We start from the raw sequence: 16,817 nt of genomic DNA, 5'->3' as shown, positions 1-16,817 counted from the left end.
CCATAGCAGTATCTCCCAAAGGTCGAAGGTCTAGGGCATGCAATTAGACCAAAATATTTTGCCTAAGTGGGCAGGCAATGTTACATTCCAACTGGACCTGACTGAGAAAGCAGTAACGTTTTGTGAATTCACGAAAGAATGTACATTGTAATGCGCTGATGGAATGAGCCTGCAGAGCATCAGGTGGCTGCTCTCGGCCAGTGTGCAGTAGATCTTAATACAGAGGACTATACACCTCAACAGGGTTCTCTTTTGGGTAGACTTTCCTTTCTCTGCCTCAAAACACCCACAAAGTGTTGATCATCTAGACAATGGTCTTTTGTGCAATCAATATAAAAACTCAGTGCCTTCTTAGGGTCAAGATAATGAAGCATCTCTTCCTCCTTTGAGGGAAGAGTCAATGCAAAAAATGCTGGCAGTTTAATCAATTGGCCAACATGGAAGGGAGTCATGACCTTTGACAGGAAGGCTGCCCTAGTCCTCGGTATCAGTTTGCCTGGGGAAAAAGTGGTGTGGGGCAGATAGGCGAAAACCACCTGCAGTTCACTCACACCGTATGCGGACGCAACAACAATAAGGAAGAATGTCTTCAGTGTTAGGAGCCTTGAAAAAAAGCTGTGCATAGGCTCAAAGGGTGCGCGCAGGAGAAATATTGATGGCAATTTCAGATCTCACAGGGTATAACAAAAATGTTTGAGAGGGAGCATGTAAGTCAAGTGTTTTATAAAACACATCACAACCGGTGACAAACAAAGATGGCTGGTCAGGTAATCACAGAAAGGCCAATAGGGTTAACAAATAACCTTCCACTGTGCCTGCTACAGGACTATGCTGGGTTAACGAAAGCCAAAACAAAATAACATCGAAAAGTCAAACATGCAAGGAATCAGTGTTTCAGGCACCACAAGAGGCAGCACCTAGCATGATCAAATTTGTCAACTTGTGTTTGGCAGCAAGGATGATACTCACACCTCGGTCAGCAAGTCAAATGCAGTTAGCTTCTGCTGCTCAATCTCCAAGCATGGACGAGCAGTTTGTGGAGACTTAGATAAAGGACCCTGCCATGTTGCTGACACAGGAGGTCCTCCTGGAGCAGAAGTCTGATTGGAGGAAAAAAGCTTAAGGAGTTCCGAGTACTGCACTGTGCTGACCCGTTTTAGGGAGATAAGAATGACTTGGGTCGGTATGTCTTGATCATCCTCAGAACTCGAGGCAGGAGAGGTAGCAATGGAAATGCACAGAGGAGTCCTTCTGTCCACTCCAGCCGAAATGCATCTCATAACAAGTGCCTTTTAGGAAATTCCAGCGTGCAGAATTGTTAAAACTGTGTGTTCTCAATTGTGATATACAGATCTAGTCGGGCATACACCAGTGCTCGATAACACCCTGTGCCACCTCAGGATGAAGGACTCACCCATGGTTCACAAGATGACATGTGTTCAGGTCATCTGCTGCGGCACTCAGAAACCTCGCCAGGTGGCAGGTGACTAAGGAGATAGTCTCCTGGTCCAGCCGCCTCCAGAGGCATAGCAACTAATGACACATGAACCAGGACTCAACCCAATCCTGCTTGTTGCAGTACCACATGGCAGTTGTGTTGTCCCTGAGGACCCGCACCAGGCTCTCTCTGATGATGACAGGAATGCGTCCAAGACTAGATTACTCACCTGAAGCTCCAGAAGATTGATATGGAGCTCTCTCTCTGCCAGAGATCAGAGGCCTCTGATCTCTACCTCTTTTGAATGACCTCTCCAAACCAGCAGTGAAACATCTGTAATCACCATGAACACTGGGTGATAAAGGGAGAGTGGCCGGCCATCGGCCAGGTTGCTGTTTCTCTACTACAAAAGAAGTTCCTAAGCTGTATCTTGCAGGATTTTGATAGAATAAGAAAGAGATCACTGAAGCTGGGCCAACTGGGATCTGAGGTTCCACTGCAGGCTGCACGTGCCATTTGGTGTTTGGGATGAGAAGAATACATGAGACCAGAAGATAAGAAGCCTCAAGACATCCTCACTGAGAACCAGGAATGTCCTAGACTCACTAGACCAGAGGAAAGGCCTTGACTGCCACCATGTCAAGAAATGCCCAAATGAACGGAAGTCTTTCTGTGGTGATCAGGTGGGACTTTGGCTTGTTGATGGTGAAATCCGAAGATCTCAGGAGTGCGGCCATTTTCCTGAGGTGGTCTACAACTGACTGGGGTAAGTCTGCCTTCCACAGCCTGTTACTGAGGTATGGGAATACACGTATGCCCAAACTCGAAATATGTCCAGCAACCACTACCATCACCTTAGTGAACAATCAAAGTACTGAGACAAGGCTGAAGGGGACCACTGTAAATAGGCCCATCTTGAACCACAGGAAACACCAACAACACTGCAAGATGAGTAGATGGAAATACACGTCTTGCAAGTCCAAGGATGCCATTTAGTCTCCATGCCTGGAACTGATAGGGTCTCAGTGTGAGCATTTTGTACAGAGGTCCAAAACAGGCCTGAGTCCTGCTTGAGAACAAGGAAGTAACAAAAGTAGCATTCTCCTCTTCTCCGACAGTCTGGCACCCTTTTGATGACATTTTGGGACAACAAAATGATGATGTTCTGCATCATAACTGCAGAGTGCTCCTTTAAAGGCTGCTCCAGTCTAGGACTAAGGTGGGTTGGGGAAGAAATGAAGGTCCAGGCATAGCCCCTTTGAATGATCTGTAAGACTCATCTGTCTGCCGTGATGGATCTCCTGCTGGGGAAGAAATGTGGTGATCTGCCTCCATCTAGCCAGGCATGAGAGGGCAAACTAAAGCAACTTGGTAGCTGTTGCAGCAGGGGAGGACTAATTAGAGGAATGCTGTCCCCGCTGAATGAAACAGTTGCTGATGGTGCCATGTCCACCTGAAAGGACTTAGTTGGTTGCTGCAATACAGGTAGGGAGGGCTGGTGTTGACTGTAAGCAAATCCTCTGGAATAGCCTCTGAATTTCCTCCCCAGGAGGCATACAACATTATTAGATCAGACTGCTAGACTGGCAGAAGAAATCAAACTGTGATCTAAAGCATCAATTATTTTCAAAACTGGAGGGGTGGTCAGAAGGGAATTAAGATTAACCTTACTTGTCAAGGCTTGAACAGTCAGGCTCTCTGGTGTATGGTGCTTAATTAGGAAGTCTGGGTCATTGGTCTATATCTCCTAACCACAGGTTGACTGACATGACAGCATAAGCGTGGCTTAAATCATGTAGCCAGAAGGGTATCTACAAAGGTGTTACTATATAACAATAACAGCTCAGAAGAAGATGCCCCTTGGTGTAGAATCTCAGTCAATACATTTGTTTTTGGTTTCTACTGTGGACATACAATTCCAGTGCTTCAGTTGCCCTCTGAACTACCACTGTAAACAAAGCACTTTCTTCTGTCTGTAGCCCTGGCGGTGAACCTAGCTGTTTCAGGAGATGTAAGTAGCCAACTGCCACTTCGTAAGTCTGCATACCATGAACCTTTAGTCCAATGAGCAAGGAACAACCTGTCCCCTTCCACATTATCGTCAGTGTTTTGAGGCGCATTGGGTGCTTCTTGTATGGGGGTTCTGAGTCAGACACAAAAACAATGTGAATCCTCTAGTGTGAATCCTCAGCTCTTACCGGCATCAGGGCAGAGCTACTGACTGGAATCTGGCCACAGATTACACTTTCATAATTTCATAGCATGACATAGGCCTGGATCTAGCTGATGTTGGTTGCAGGTCAGAGATCAGTGTCATATCATCAATTGACAACAATGGAGTCGGAATGGGTGCCAGAATGGAAAGAACCAGCGTGGACTTTTGTGTTAGTGTAGAAGTCAGTGACCGAGTCGGCTTGGACCATGGGGACCGATGACATTAGGGGGGACACATGCCAGTGGAAGTACAACTGGAGGCCCTCTGCAACTCAAAGGGGTCCAAAGGCTCTCCACAGGGAGTCAGAATTGCACCAGAGACGTGCAAAATGGCCTTTTTGAAGGCCATTATTTACTGTCGACGACAAGCCAGGGTATTTTAGGTGCGCCGGGACCAACTACGGGTCAGACTCAGGAGACACCAGCATAGTGAGATCTTTATCATGACACCCTTGTGCTTTCTTGCTAGACTTTAAATGGCAGGATATGGTTGTCATGTTAGGCCTTCTTGTGCTTGTGTATAGACTTTGATGTGGACGTATAGGAAGCAGTGCTCAATTAGGGCCAGTGGTTGCCAGTGGGCGGCACTGGCACTTATTTTTCTGCATCAGGAAATTACTGCGAGCAAAACGCACATACGGGAAAGACAGAGCAAAGAAAGATGGAAAAGCATCACAAAGGGAGAAAGCAGAAAGCTGCACCAGTGAGGTGAAGGGGCAGAGAGAGGCTGTAAATGGATTAAAGAGGCCTGAGATTGCTTTAGGATTACATTGCCTCAGTATGCTGCACTCGTGTATTTAACTGCAGCAGCCGTGTGTTTCAAAGGAGAGCTTTGGACACTGGCATGTTTTTAATTTCAAATTAACCACTGATAGAAAGACTTCTGCCGAGAGGTAGATGTTTCACTGGCGCGCCCCTGAGCAGAGATCAGACTTTGGCGGTCATTCTGACCGCGGCGGTCGGCAGTCGCCGCCCGGCAAAAGACCGCGGCGGCCATTCTGGCTTTCCCGCGGGGCCGGCGGGCGACCGCCAGAAGACCGCCGGCCGGCCCAGCGGGAAAGCCCCTACAACAATGAAGCCAGCTCGGAATGGAGCCGGCGGAGTTGCAGGGGTGCGACGGGTGCAGTGGCACCCGTCGCGATTTTCACTGTCTGCAAAGCAGACAGTGAAAATCTTTGTGGGGCCCTGTTAGGGGGCCCCTGCACTGCCCATGCCAGTGGCATGGGCAGTGCAGGGGCCCCCAGAGGCCCCACGGCACCCGTTCCCGCCATCCTGGTTCTGGCGGTGGACACCGCCAGAAACAGGCTGGCGGGAAGGCGGTCGGAATCCCCATGGCGGTGCTGCAAGCAGCGCCGCCATGGCGGATTCCCTGGGCCGGCGGGAAACCGCCGGCTCCCCTTTTCTGACTGCGGCTTTACCGCCGCGGTCAGAATTGCCCAGGAAGCACCGCCAGCCCGTTGGCGGTGCTTCCACCGCCCTCCGCCATGGCGGTCATGGTCCACCAGGTTTCAGAATGACCCCCTTTGTCTTGGAGATGGAGCAGGACATAGACCTTTGGCCAAGGCCTCTGTTTGTGCTCATCCAACATAGTTGTAGTTTCACCTCTTGCTCCTGAATCGCCTTGGAATGTATGAGGACACACTTGTCACATGACTTACGAGTTGTGCTTGGAGTTCCAGCACCACAGACACAAGAGGTTCAGGCCGGAGACAACATCTGCTGTCTGGGCACGGTCTGAATCCTGTCACTTTAGGTAGGGACACTGTTTCCAAGAGCACTGCGAGTGTTGAAGTGTGGGAAAAAAACAAAGTTGGGAGCAGTGGATCCGCGTTGAAGGGCACAGAAAGAAAGGAACGGATGTCACTGCACAGTGGTGGCAGTGTTATGTGGCTCTGCTCTGTCACCCCCGGATCAGTATGGAGTCACAGTGACGTCACACAGTGTTACCCAATGGCTCAGGGGAGCATTGTTGAAGAGTTCTCTGGATCCAGCCTGGTAGCTGGGATTACTCTAAAAGTGAGGAATCTGTGGTTGGAAGTATCCAAAAAAAAAAAAAACGCATGTACAATATAATTGTAAATTGTATGTATTTAGCGCTTACTACCCCTGACAAAGTATTTAAGCGCTTTGCAGTGGGTATCATGCTACTCTGGAGCTGAAGCCTAGAGCTAAATCTGGAGTAGCTTAGTAATATGTGCTTCCTTTTCCTCGTAGGATTAGTTGTGGTCACTTTGTGCTGTTGATATTTCATGCATTGACTTTAGTGTTTTGAATAAGAATAGAATATATGAAATGGAGTAATGAAGGAAAGATTTCAGATGTTATTGGGACTAGTGAACATGTGTGTCTGATATTGGCCGAGTAGGTAGATAGTGAACAGTTTAGAAAGCATGTTTGGGAGTCCACTGTAGTATGAAAGGTTTGGGATTAGTCAGAGTGGAGGAACAGGCAACCACCATTGCAGCCTTCCAGCTCTGCTCCGTCCACCATTCCATCAGCTGGGCTCCCACGTTCCGAAGTACTGCTTTTGCCAGGAACGTAATATCGTGGAGCCATATGCCAACGCTGTCTGTACTGCCAAGGCAGTTATTGTGGCAGGGGAGGGTGATCTCAACATTCATTGTGAGCTGGTTGTTGCTCACCGTTGTCCGCCCCAGAACCTGTATAACTTGTTTTAGCAGGAAATGCGTCCATACCCTGTTGGGTGCATTTCTCTTTCTGGTTTTTGTTGGTCACGTTGACATATAGTTCCTTAAAAAAACAAAAGGATGAAAAAAACACACAGAAGAAAAAACTGTTCTTCTTGGAGCTAATTTCAACATCATTCAAATAAACAGCCCTGTGCTATCGCTAATTCTTTAGTTATAGGTGCTGGTAGTAACTGGATGGAATTACAGAGTGAATGAGAAGGTAAGTGCTTAGTAAGTGTCCATTAAAAATAAAACAATCACAGTAATAAATGGTGCTCACTTTGTCCTTTTGAAGGTCTGACTACATTTTCTCTCATACCTTTGGAGTGCATTTTTATTTACATTTCTGAAATGTGATGTTTTCAAGGCATCATGGTAACTTTGGGTGTGATTGTCACAAAAAAATAATCAAGAAAATAAAACAGCAGTATTACTAATGACCATGATAAAGTACAAAGCAAAGGTGTAAGGTAGATGTAACAGTGGTTAAATAATAAATATATCACTTTCTTCTAATGTACCTGAGATGCAAATAAACACTGCTGTTATTCCTATATCAATGGAACACTTGCAAACAAATAAGTATATCAGCCCTGCCAAGTGCCACGCATCAGGGATTAGTTTACCGCATTTCAGTGTCGGTGTCCACATCACCGCACTGAAATACAAAGTCATGCAAATCAAGCTCCTCATTCTGTACCTTACTGCTCAAGACACTGTAGGCTTACTAATGTTGGAGCCAGCACAACCTGTCAGTCTGCTGGAGTGGAGTGGAGGTGAGGTTGACAGTGGTTGATATTGGAGAAGCTGTTACTTTGTATTCTTATTTAGCACAACTGGCAGGTGTGTGTGTAACTCTGTGGCTCAGCTAGGCTAAAGCTGTCCATACTCACAAGAGGGAAAGCTGCTGAGCCATGGCCAGGATAGGATAGTGGTACTCTCACTGGTGCTTACTCTACTTTGCATCTTGTGAGCGGTACTGTCTTTCAGCACTGTGAAACATTTTGTCAGCTCCCGAGAATCCCAGATTCCCTGCCAAAAGGATCATCTTCAGCACCTACTATATAATAATGCCAAATTTTAGAAAAATCCAGCTGGCGGTTTTTGCGCTATGTGAAATACAAAGGTCTATGGAAAATGCATTGAATTTCAAGCCTGTTTTGGGACCTCCTTTTTTCTTGGCAGTCCCTCGACGAAACGCGGCTAAACTTTTAGGATTCTAGGAATCAAACGTGGGCAGTAGGTCTGTAATGTTTCATGGGCATTCATCAAATGGGTCCAAAGTTATTAACGGAGAACAATTTTTAAAATCCCTCTCTCTGGTCACCCCAACTTTAACTGTAGATAATATATTTCCATGAGTGCATACATGTAATGATATTTACATGGCCAGACATACAGAGATATGTAATGCATACATACACATACGCTGTTATCTACATTACGTTTTATAGTTTAAATAATTTTACACACATATATGTGGAACAGACTTGCATTCAGATCTCTTTTGTCACTCACTTTGGGCCACCTGAGTAAGACGCTGCTTATCCAACACCTCTGCAACACTACTAACCGTAAACCCAAAAGGCAGACTTGCCTCCCTTGGCCTAGTAAATGCACTTCCCACTAGGACACTGCCCCCAAATGTATATGTGGAACTGGGTATTTAGTTGTTTGAAGAACAGTGGTTTGCAAGGATCTCTTTCTCAGTTAAATTATGTATACGACAGAGCAAGCTTACTGTAAGCAGTGAATGCACAAAAATATTATACAGTTATAAGATATGGTTTATATACAACATAACCCACATTACTCTGTAGATATCATGAGGAAATAGGTGTAAAGTGACCCCCATGCAGAAAACCACAACCTAAGCTTAGTGAACCAATAGTGTAAGGGTATATAGTAGTGTGTTGGTACACAAACAACTCAACAGTTCCTAATCCATTATAAGAATCCCACAGTCGCCTATATATTTGTAAATTACGGGGTGGCAACAGTTTTTTTTGTATCAAATGTCGACGCTTCAACCACATATTAAATCTAAGGGTCTCATCAGTACCTAAGTATACATGAGGGAAAACTACAGGGAATGTAAGACAGAAATAAATTAGAACCTGATCTAAGCGGAAATCCCAGTACAAACAAAGGTGAAAATGATTTACCTGCCATGGCCAAGAATATTACTGGGAACCCTTAAGCAAGGCTGTAAAATACATCATGCATTGTGCAATGGTATTTAATTACCTCAATGTGCATAAAAATATAAACTCACAGGTACAATGACTAGGCGACAGTTAGTAAAAAAATAAAACAATCAGTTTCCTAGAAAAACAACTTTGCTCTATACAGCAAAAGGAAATGGAGTACAGGATTAGAATTAGCTGTACTAAAGTGCTCTTGAGACGTGTTGCTAAATGGGTAGTGAGGCTGAGGTTAGTAAATCGCAGCCGGCACTGAGGATTCAACTGGAACTCCTGTGCTAAACAATTCTCTCAGTAGGAGACTTGCGTAGAAGAGCAGTGGCGATCCATTGTTACTGTCAAGCTGATAGGCTCTAAGACACAAGCTTGCCAGTTGTAAAGAGGCGGCTTGCGAAACAGGCTTGAAACGCTATATGTTTCAGACAAGATAGCTTGTTTGACTCCCAGGGGCTTCATGTAGAAGTTAAATAACATGGGGCCAAGTTTGAAGAACTGGAGTGAATCAAAACTGACTGACCAGGATGGGGTGGGGGGGGGGTGGGGGGGGGGGGCAATGAGGAAACCTTTTGGACAACCTGACACCTTTCCGAAAAAAGATAAATCAATCAGGTCTATGTAGGAGGAACAAGTTGCTAAAAGATCCAGATTGGTAATAGTTCCAAAAGTTGCAGATGAGTTAAGGAGTCTGGGGCAGGAGTGTCTCTGATAAGTAATTGTAATACGTCCTCTGTCACCAAAAATGTTGCTGCTTCAGTGCAGAAGAGAGGTGAAAACTGCTAGAACTGATGCAGCTGGCGAGTCAATGTAGTCTTAGATGGGGACTGTCCTGTAAGAATATTTCATACTAAGAGCCAGTTGTTATTGGACAGTAGCTGGCCGTTTGTCTTGGTTGAGGTCACACCTCAAGCAGAGAAAGGATCTGGTTGTTTTATGAGAAGGTTTTTAGCAGACAGCAATGCAAACCATTCCAAGGGTGAAAAGGGAAACTGCTAACTACACCGTTTGCGTTAATGCTCTTAACCCTGTATTTTCAAAGCTACAGGTGGGAATCAGATAAGCTGCCCTCCAAGTCTGGTTCTTAATGGGTTCGCTGTACACATTAAACCTTGTGGTATGTTAATCTTTGTAATTAATCCCAGTTGCGGCTCACCTAAAGAGGGTGTCAGTGCGTCACCCTACCGCCTCGCATTTCGACTAATTGCTTTAGATGTTACAACTTTTACATGAAAACTAACAATCTCACAGGTCATTTGCTTGCATGAAAAAGCTGTACTATTGCCTCTGCAGCAGAAGAGGCCTCCGCTGGCTGTATTGCACATGTGTGAGGGAGTGGCTGTTACAACCCGGCCTCACACACACACACACACAATACATAGCTGACATGCTGTACTAGTGTCACGTGGTACAGCGTATCTGGTCATGGATATTCAGGGCTTGTCAATCATGCGTCCTCTTACCTAATACGAAGTCAGAATAGAGAAGAAGGGTTTACTTCCAACCCTATTCTGGCTTCTAATTTGGTAGAAGCTCTTGGAACTGGCTGTGGAATGCTGCTTGGGTTCCTGGAGTTAAGGGAGTTGGGAATCGAGTGCCAAGCACAGCATGGCAGCTTATGTCAAAGTCAGGAGACTGAGACAGGTAAGTTTTGTTTCAGCAGTGTCACTTTGTATGAATGTGTGTTGGCCTGCTGCCTGGGACTGCATGGGTGTGTGTGTCTGACTGTCTCTGTATGCGTGCATGTCTGGACTGTGTGGTTGTGTTTTTCAATGTTTGCACTCACTCATAGACATGCTCATGCATACAATTTGAAATGGAAAGCCTGTATGGTAGGAAGTCTTGGGTCCGGGTTTGGCAGGGAAGGGCCCCTGAATAGCTAACATGACTCGCATGTACTAAAGCCGAGGTTTGGTCATAGACATAGCAGACAGGGAGCACCATGCACTGGGGCACCACACAGTGTGTGCAACAGCTGGCGCGCCATTTTCAGTGCCCAGTTACAGATGGGGGATTACATGCACCACTACATGTTAGAAAGTAGCAATGAGTGTACTACTCTCCTTAGTCATGGCTTGCTGGCTACTGGATGTCAGAGCAAGCCTAGTCCCGCAGCACTGCCTTTCCGTTCCTGCTTTATTTGCCATGAGGGCGGGACCTGACAGAAAAAACAGAACTCAGGCTATGCCTCTGTGTCCTATTGTCACATGCCTTGGGCCAGTGCAGTGAGTTTGCAATGCTGCACGCAGGGCTGCAAAGTAAACCAGGCTCATGTGTAGGTAACGCATCTAGGTTTTCCTTTGCATTTTATGACTTGTAGACTTGGTTATGCCATTATAAAACCAAGATTACAAACGCCAGAATGAAAAGTAAAAAAACCTGGACTGGATCAGCTACTCGCGCATGGATGTAGGAACGAGAGCACTAGCTGCATGTGGCTTGGAGGCAGAGGGCTCTCCTCAGGCCACCCTCAACATGAGGACAGTCTCCACTTCAAGCGCAACATGAGGCCATGATAGGTGATGGGTTACTTGACTTAAGTCTGTCTGGAAAACAGTGCTTTCCCAGGAGACAGTGGCAACTAGACCTCTGACTTACTGCAGGGATTGCTAACTGCACCTTGCACACTGTCCCATCCGAGGCAAGGACCTGATGCCTGTGGAGGTCAATGGTGAGTATCAGTGACCACTGGAAAGGTGGCTGCACTTCCTCGCCGTTGTGGTAGGCTCCTGCAGCTTTCCTGCCTCTCTGCCCGGACCTGTGGCCACCATTCAGCACTAATGATGCAGGTTTGCTGGGCAGAAGATAATGCACATTTTGAAGCCACAGAGTGTGTTCCGGTTTATTCCGTTTACCCACAATGCCTCTGGTACACACCTACCTCACATGCAAAGATGACAATTTCCAAAATCACTGTGTGGATAGCTGCACCAAACTAGTTTTTTTTCTTACAATGTGGTCCTGGGTTTATCATGGAATAAACAAGAATGCAAAGGAAAATCTTTAACTGGAACAGCTAGTTATATATGGGTCTAGGAATTCTGCAAAATACACCACTTAAGTCACTGTTTTCCAACATTTTCTCTGGAGGAGGAGAAGCACCCCAGGTCGCTGCTTTTCCCTCTTTCAGTTCTGCCTCGCTGACATGCTCAAGACAGCTCTCACATTTCTGCCCCGCCACTTTTAGATTCCACAAGCCACCACTGGTTAATCCTCTCCTCTGTCTGTGTTTAATATACTGAATGCACGTGCAACTGTTACAAAGATCTTAGTTATAAAACGTGAGGCCTGTTCTTAGTAAAGGAGGAAAAGCGTAAAGGGTGGGGTGGCTTTCCACATGACAGTGACCCTCTGATGTCTCCAGAGAACCATGGTCCGCACTTGCATTTCAGGTGAAGGATGCCATGAAGAGCTCACACAAAATCACACTCCTAGGTCAATCCAATTCACCAAACAACAGAAGAATAGACAGTGGATTTCTGTCTTCCACGCCATCTTCCTTAGGTGTAGCTCACCAGCTGATACAAATAGTACCCACCTTCAGTGGAGACAGGGCATTCACGTATGCACTGCTGGACACAGTCCTAGTGGGACTGACTGCATCACTGCTGTGAATGGTGGAGGAGTGCACATTCAAGCAGAGCCTGTGTGTGCAGTTTTGAACTGCCATTTCAACCTGGCAGAATAAACCTTTTACCAGGCCCAACCCTTCCTTTTTAATACATATAAGCAACCCCCAGTACCTCACAAACACACCACATGTAAAAGAAGCAATGAAATGAAGCTGCATTAATGCTACACCCATTCATGTGAGGAAATGCACGTGAAGCTTCCAGCATTCCCTATATATGTTTTTAAACCTCAAATTACTATTATTAGGAACACCAACTACAAACTGCTAAAACTATATTACACACCAAAAGCATCAATTAACGAAAACACATGTAAAAAAAATAAATTTTCACTTCCTAGAATATAAATAAAAATGTAATATGAGTATTTTGACAGTGATAAAATATCTGATGAAATTATACATCCAATTTACTTATTTGAACTATTATTTAGTATCTATAATAACCTCCGACGAGGGTTAGTAAACGGATCACTCTCCTCGTGAGCTGTGATTTTGGTCACCTTGTTAATAAAGTTTAAAACATGTATGTTTCAATGTCATTAAAGGTTCAAAAATTAACATGTATAAAAATACACAGACACTGAGCGAGTCTACAAGAGTTTTTACTGTACGAATACTGGATATGAATATATAATACCTTTGAAACTCCGAGTACTGAAGTTTTTCTCGCCCTCCTCTTCCGAAGAAATGCACCAGCAAAGTGGTGTTAATATCCGGGCTGTCCAGGTCAATCTCCTGGAAAAAAAAAGACAAATACATATCAGCTGATACCAGCTGCTGTACGCGGGAAAACGGTCAGGTCCGCCCGCACGAAGGGACTGTGTTTATGTCCTGCTCCAAGGAAAGGTGTCGTGTACCGGAGATGGAAAACAATATCTCAGAACTCAGTAAACACCAACTAAGACAACTGATGGAACATTCAGACGTATCGCCGATAGCCATCAAAAATATCTCACCGTTTCAAACAGTATTCAAAGCCTTTTCTATAACTTGAATGATGCGTGATCAATTCTATACACAACCAGAATATCAGTATATGGAGTGATTGAGGGCGGAGTGCTACGTCTTTTCTTTCATTGTGTGTGGTGGGAAGGGGGGGACGACGACACAATAACATGGGGTTGTAATGTCCGCGTGTTTGTCGGCAGTGACGTTCGGCACAATCAACAGCCCGCCATTCCCTGTGCCTTGAGTGATGCTACAAGGCAACGTCGAGGGCTTAATTTTGCACAGAACTCTGATGGTGAAGAATTTGTTGAAGTCTCATACTGATCATTACTGGAAGCCGAGTACCCCGGCCTAAACATTTTCGATGATTTGAACTGAAAAACAATACACAGCTGAAAAACAATACACAAAATATACAGAAACAAGCACTGATCAAACAAATACACACATTATGATTTTTTTTTTTAATTCACAGATTTAAAAAACAAAAAATCTAAATTTTAATGAGAAAGAGCTTTTATAAACTCAATTGAGGCCACTCATGGTTCATACCATAGTCAGTTTGATAAACTTGCACTGCTCCAAAGAACCAACCTGAGGATACTAACTTAAGATTGAGCCTCCAATTCCAAATTCCTTCATAGTGGCAGGTTTTAAAAAATTTTAATTTTACATCTTGCTTCTTTATATATACTACTTTATCAACCTGTTATTAAATAATTTTCTAAGCAGTGGCGAGAAGGCTTTGCTGACCCCAAGGGGTTCGTGGACCACAGGCTAAGAACCACTGTTGTAGAAGAGGCAGAAGAGCAATTAAAAATGAGGCTAATGAGAAACATAACTGGGGTGAAGAGGAGAGGTGCTAGGCTGCAGAGGTGGGAGCTGGAAGAAACAATATAGATGTAGCCAGCAGTGTCTTGTTTGGTCTCTCCCTGTGCGATACACTCAGTGAAGTAATTCTAAACTGTAGGTTTGACAAAACACCTTTCAAAGCGCTAGAGGAAGATGTAGGGCACAACTAAACAATGTGCTAGTGCATAGCACTCAGGAGAAACCTGAAAACAGAACATCTAATACCAAAGGTACTATCAGAGGAACAACAAACTGCCTTTCTGGTAGACTCAAAAACATTGCTGTGGACTTGACGCAAAGGTAATCGCTATTTGCAATAATTCGAGATGGTCTCTCAGGGTGTGCCCTTCTGTCCTTCAGTGGGTTGGCAAATGCGACACCTAGAGAAACACTGTTTTTTTTTTTTTTTTTAATTCAGGAAGCTAAATGCCCAGAATCTAAAACTTCCATGTAGGGTAGAACCAATCTGCCAATAACTGTTAATTCAGTCAAGCTTTTCAATATGGTTCAGAGTTTCTGCTGCATACTCACAATTGAGTCTCTTCTGCTACAAGTGCAAATGAATGGCCTAGTATTGGCCAAAGATATTCATGGAGAAGGTAAGGTCAGGAGATAAACCCGGCGTAAACTAAAATCTGTATTGCAATTATAGAAATAAGGATGTATGGAATGTTAACATGAAAACTGACAACTCTACATTACAGGAGCAGATCCTATTTTTTGTTTGATACATAGGCACAAACGCCCTAGTACTGATCGAAGAGACCATGGCTTGTTAAGAGGTATGGGATCTGGAGGCAATGAGGAACATACAAAAAACAGTACAGCATCTCTAGAGTTAGTGATGTATATGTTAGCATGAAAACTGACAACCCTACATTCCTGAAGAAGATCCGCTTCTTCTCGGTTACCAACATGAAGACAAATGTAACCAAATGGTGGGTGAAACACAAAAAAAGTAAAAATGTATGTGTCCCATATCAAAAAGAGTTATCAAGTAAACACACAATGACATGCCAAAGACTGTTACAGAGCAAAACAGAATCTGTGGAGAGTGACAGGAATATTGTTGAAGAAGGGTTTATTTGCATTTGCAGGCAGAATTAATAAAGAAAAATAATTCTATTCCACCAGAAAAACTAGGATAGGCTTTTAACATAAATGAACAATAGGCTTTTTAAAAGAATTACACAAGAGTCAGATGTTAAGATAGGTTTATCAGAACAGAACGCAGAGGGGGATAAGAAATATGTTCAATATTCAGAGAGCATGAAAAGTCAAACTCGTTAAAATCACACCAGTCCCCTTAATGAAAATCTGTCTTCTTCTTTAACCCAAGTTACCTTGTATTTCAGTAATCTTTCATAATAACGCTCCCAGTGGATCCGAGCAGCAATGTCAAGAAAAAAACAAACCATATCTAACATTTCCTTGTTCTTAAAAATAGGAGGTTTTGCAAATAACTCTTTTGACATTTTGCGATTGTCTTTTTCCAGCATAGATTTAAACAAGGGATAATTATGGATGCATATGTTGCCTGTGACTGGTAGTAGTTCTGGTCAGCTTAGAAAAAATTCTAAAGCTAAATTTGTAGCAGCTATGAGAGGGTCAGTTTCCTACAAGTGGGATTGGGATCACTCAATAGACATACTTCATAAGATTTACTCAGAAAAGATAATACCAAGAGCTCCTTACTGAACACCAGCTTGGGCTCTCAAACAAACATGCTTTGAAATCTATGCAAGGGTGGTTCTGAAATAAGCTTGACATCCTAAATCACCAGCCCTGGAGGCCTTGCACCTTGAACTTGATCATGTCAGCTAGTGGTGCCTAACAGAAGCGGTATAATAAGATACTGCTTTCAACTGTGATTATTGTTAGGTTAAAGCTGTGTTTACAAAAAATGGAGACTGTGTTTTACTTTTTACTAAAAGTTTGTAGAAAACGCTAATAGAAAGTTTCAATGCAACTGGAATACAATTGACATGAAACATTAGCAGCTATATCAGTCATACAGTTAAAATGTAGATAATACATTAGTATCCATATCAGTAATGTAATTACAATTCAGGTAATACATTAGCAGTCACATCAGTCATGCAATTACAATTGAAGAGACTGGTTTGCAAAAAGTGTAGCATAGACGTGACATGGAAATTTCTTGGGCTCCAGTCTATCAACGCTGAGGTAAAAATAGCGGCTAAAGCAAAGGGTCTTCTATTTTATACAAACATGAGCAACATCCTGTCTGGATTTGGAAATTCTTTTTAAAACAAATGCATGCGTGAAAAAGAATGGAAGTGTATTCTCTTATTATAGCAGTTATAACAACTTTAGTTAATTTGAATCAAGCAGCCTTGAATATTTGATCAGTTTAAAGAAAGTCTTTTTTACAACCTATAACAATGTAATGTAGAGTGTGTGCATGTGTGTAACATATAGATAATCTGATACGCCATGAAGTGTGCGTTTCTGTTTTTATACTATGAAGACTACTGCCATACAACACAAAAAAATAAAATTCCCTCTCCTCATTTCAATTGCTCATGTTGTATATGGCAATCTTCATTACACAGAATCTTCTCTTCCATGTACCAGCCCTAAATGAGTAATGGTATCCACCTAGTCCGAGAGAACCTACTGCTATCCACAACACAAAACTAGCCATCCTCCCTCATGGATACATGGACCTATACACTCACCTCTCCTCCCATCATTCCTTGTCTATGTCAGATACAAGGATTGTAGTTGGCAGGACGGGGGGGTGCATGGTTTGAGTAAGGAACAGGGGACTGCAAGTAAGATTAACAGGGACATCACCCCATCATACCTTTTCTTGGTAT

At 43.9% G+C, this 16,817-nt stretch overlaps 1 protein-coding gene across 1 annotated transcript in view; it reads right to left on the bottom strand.

Annotated features, from left to right (window-relative positions):
• Positions 1–16,817, bottom strand: part of MICU2 (mitochondrial calcium uptake 2) — an 840,968-nt gene that overhangs the window by 105,974 nt on the left and 718,177 nt on the right. Inside the window, exon 8 of the mRNA XM_069202256.1 lies at positions 12,812–12,909. Within this exon, the coding sequence (XP_069058357.1) occupies positions 12,812–12,909 (98 nt within the window). The remainder of the gene's footprint in view (positions 1–12,811; positions 12,910–16,817) is intronic.

The sequence above is a fragment of the Pleurodeles waltl genome, chromosome 8 (assembly GCF_031143425.1).
Source record: "Pleurodeles waltl isolate 20211129_DDA chromosome 8, aPleWal1.hap1.20221129, whole genome shotgun sequence".
Lineage (NCBI taxonomy): Eukaryota > Metazoa > Chordata > Amphibia > Caudata > Salamandridae > Pleurodeles > Pleurodeles waltl.
Note: the sequence above shows the minus strand (reverse complement) of the source record. Positions and strands in the feature narration are given on the sequence as shown.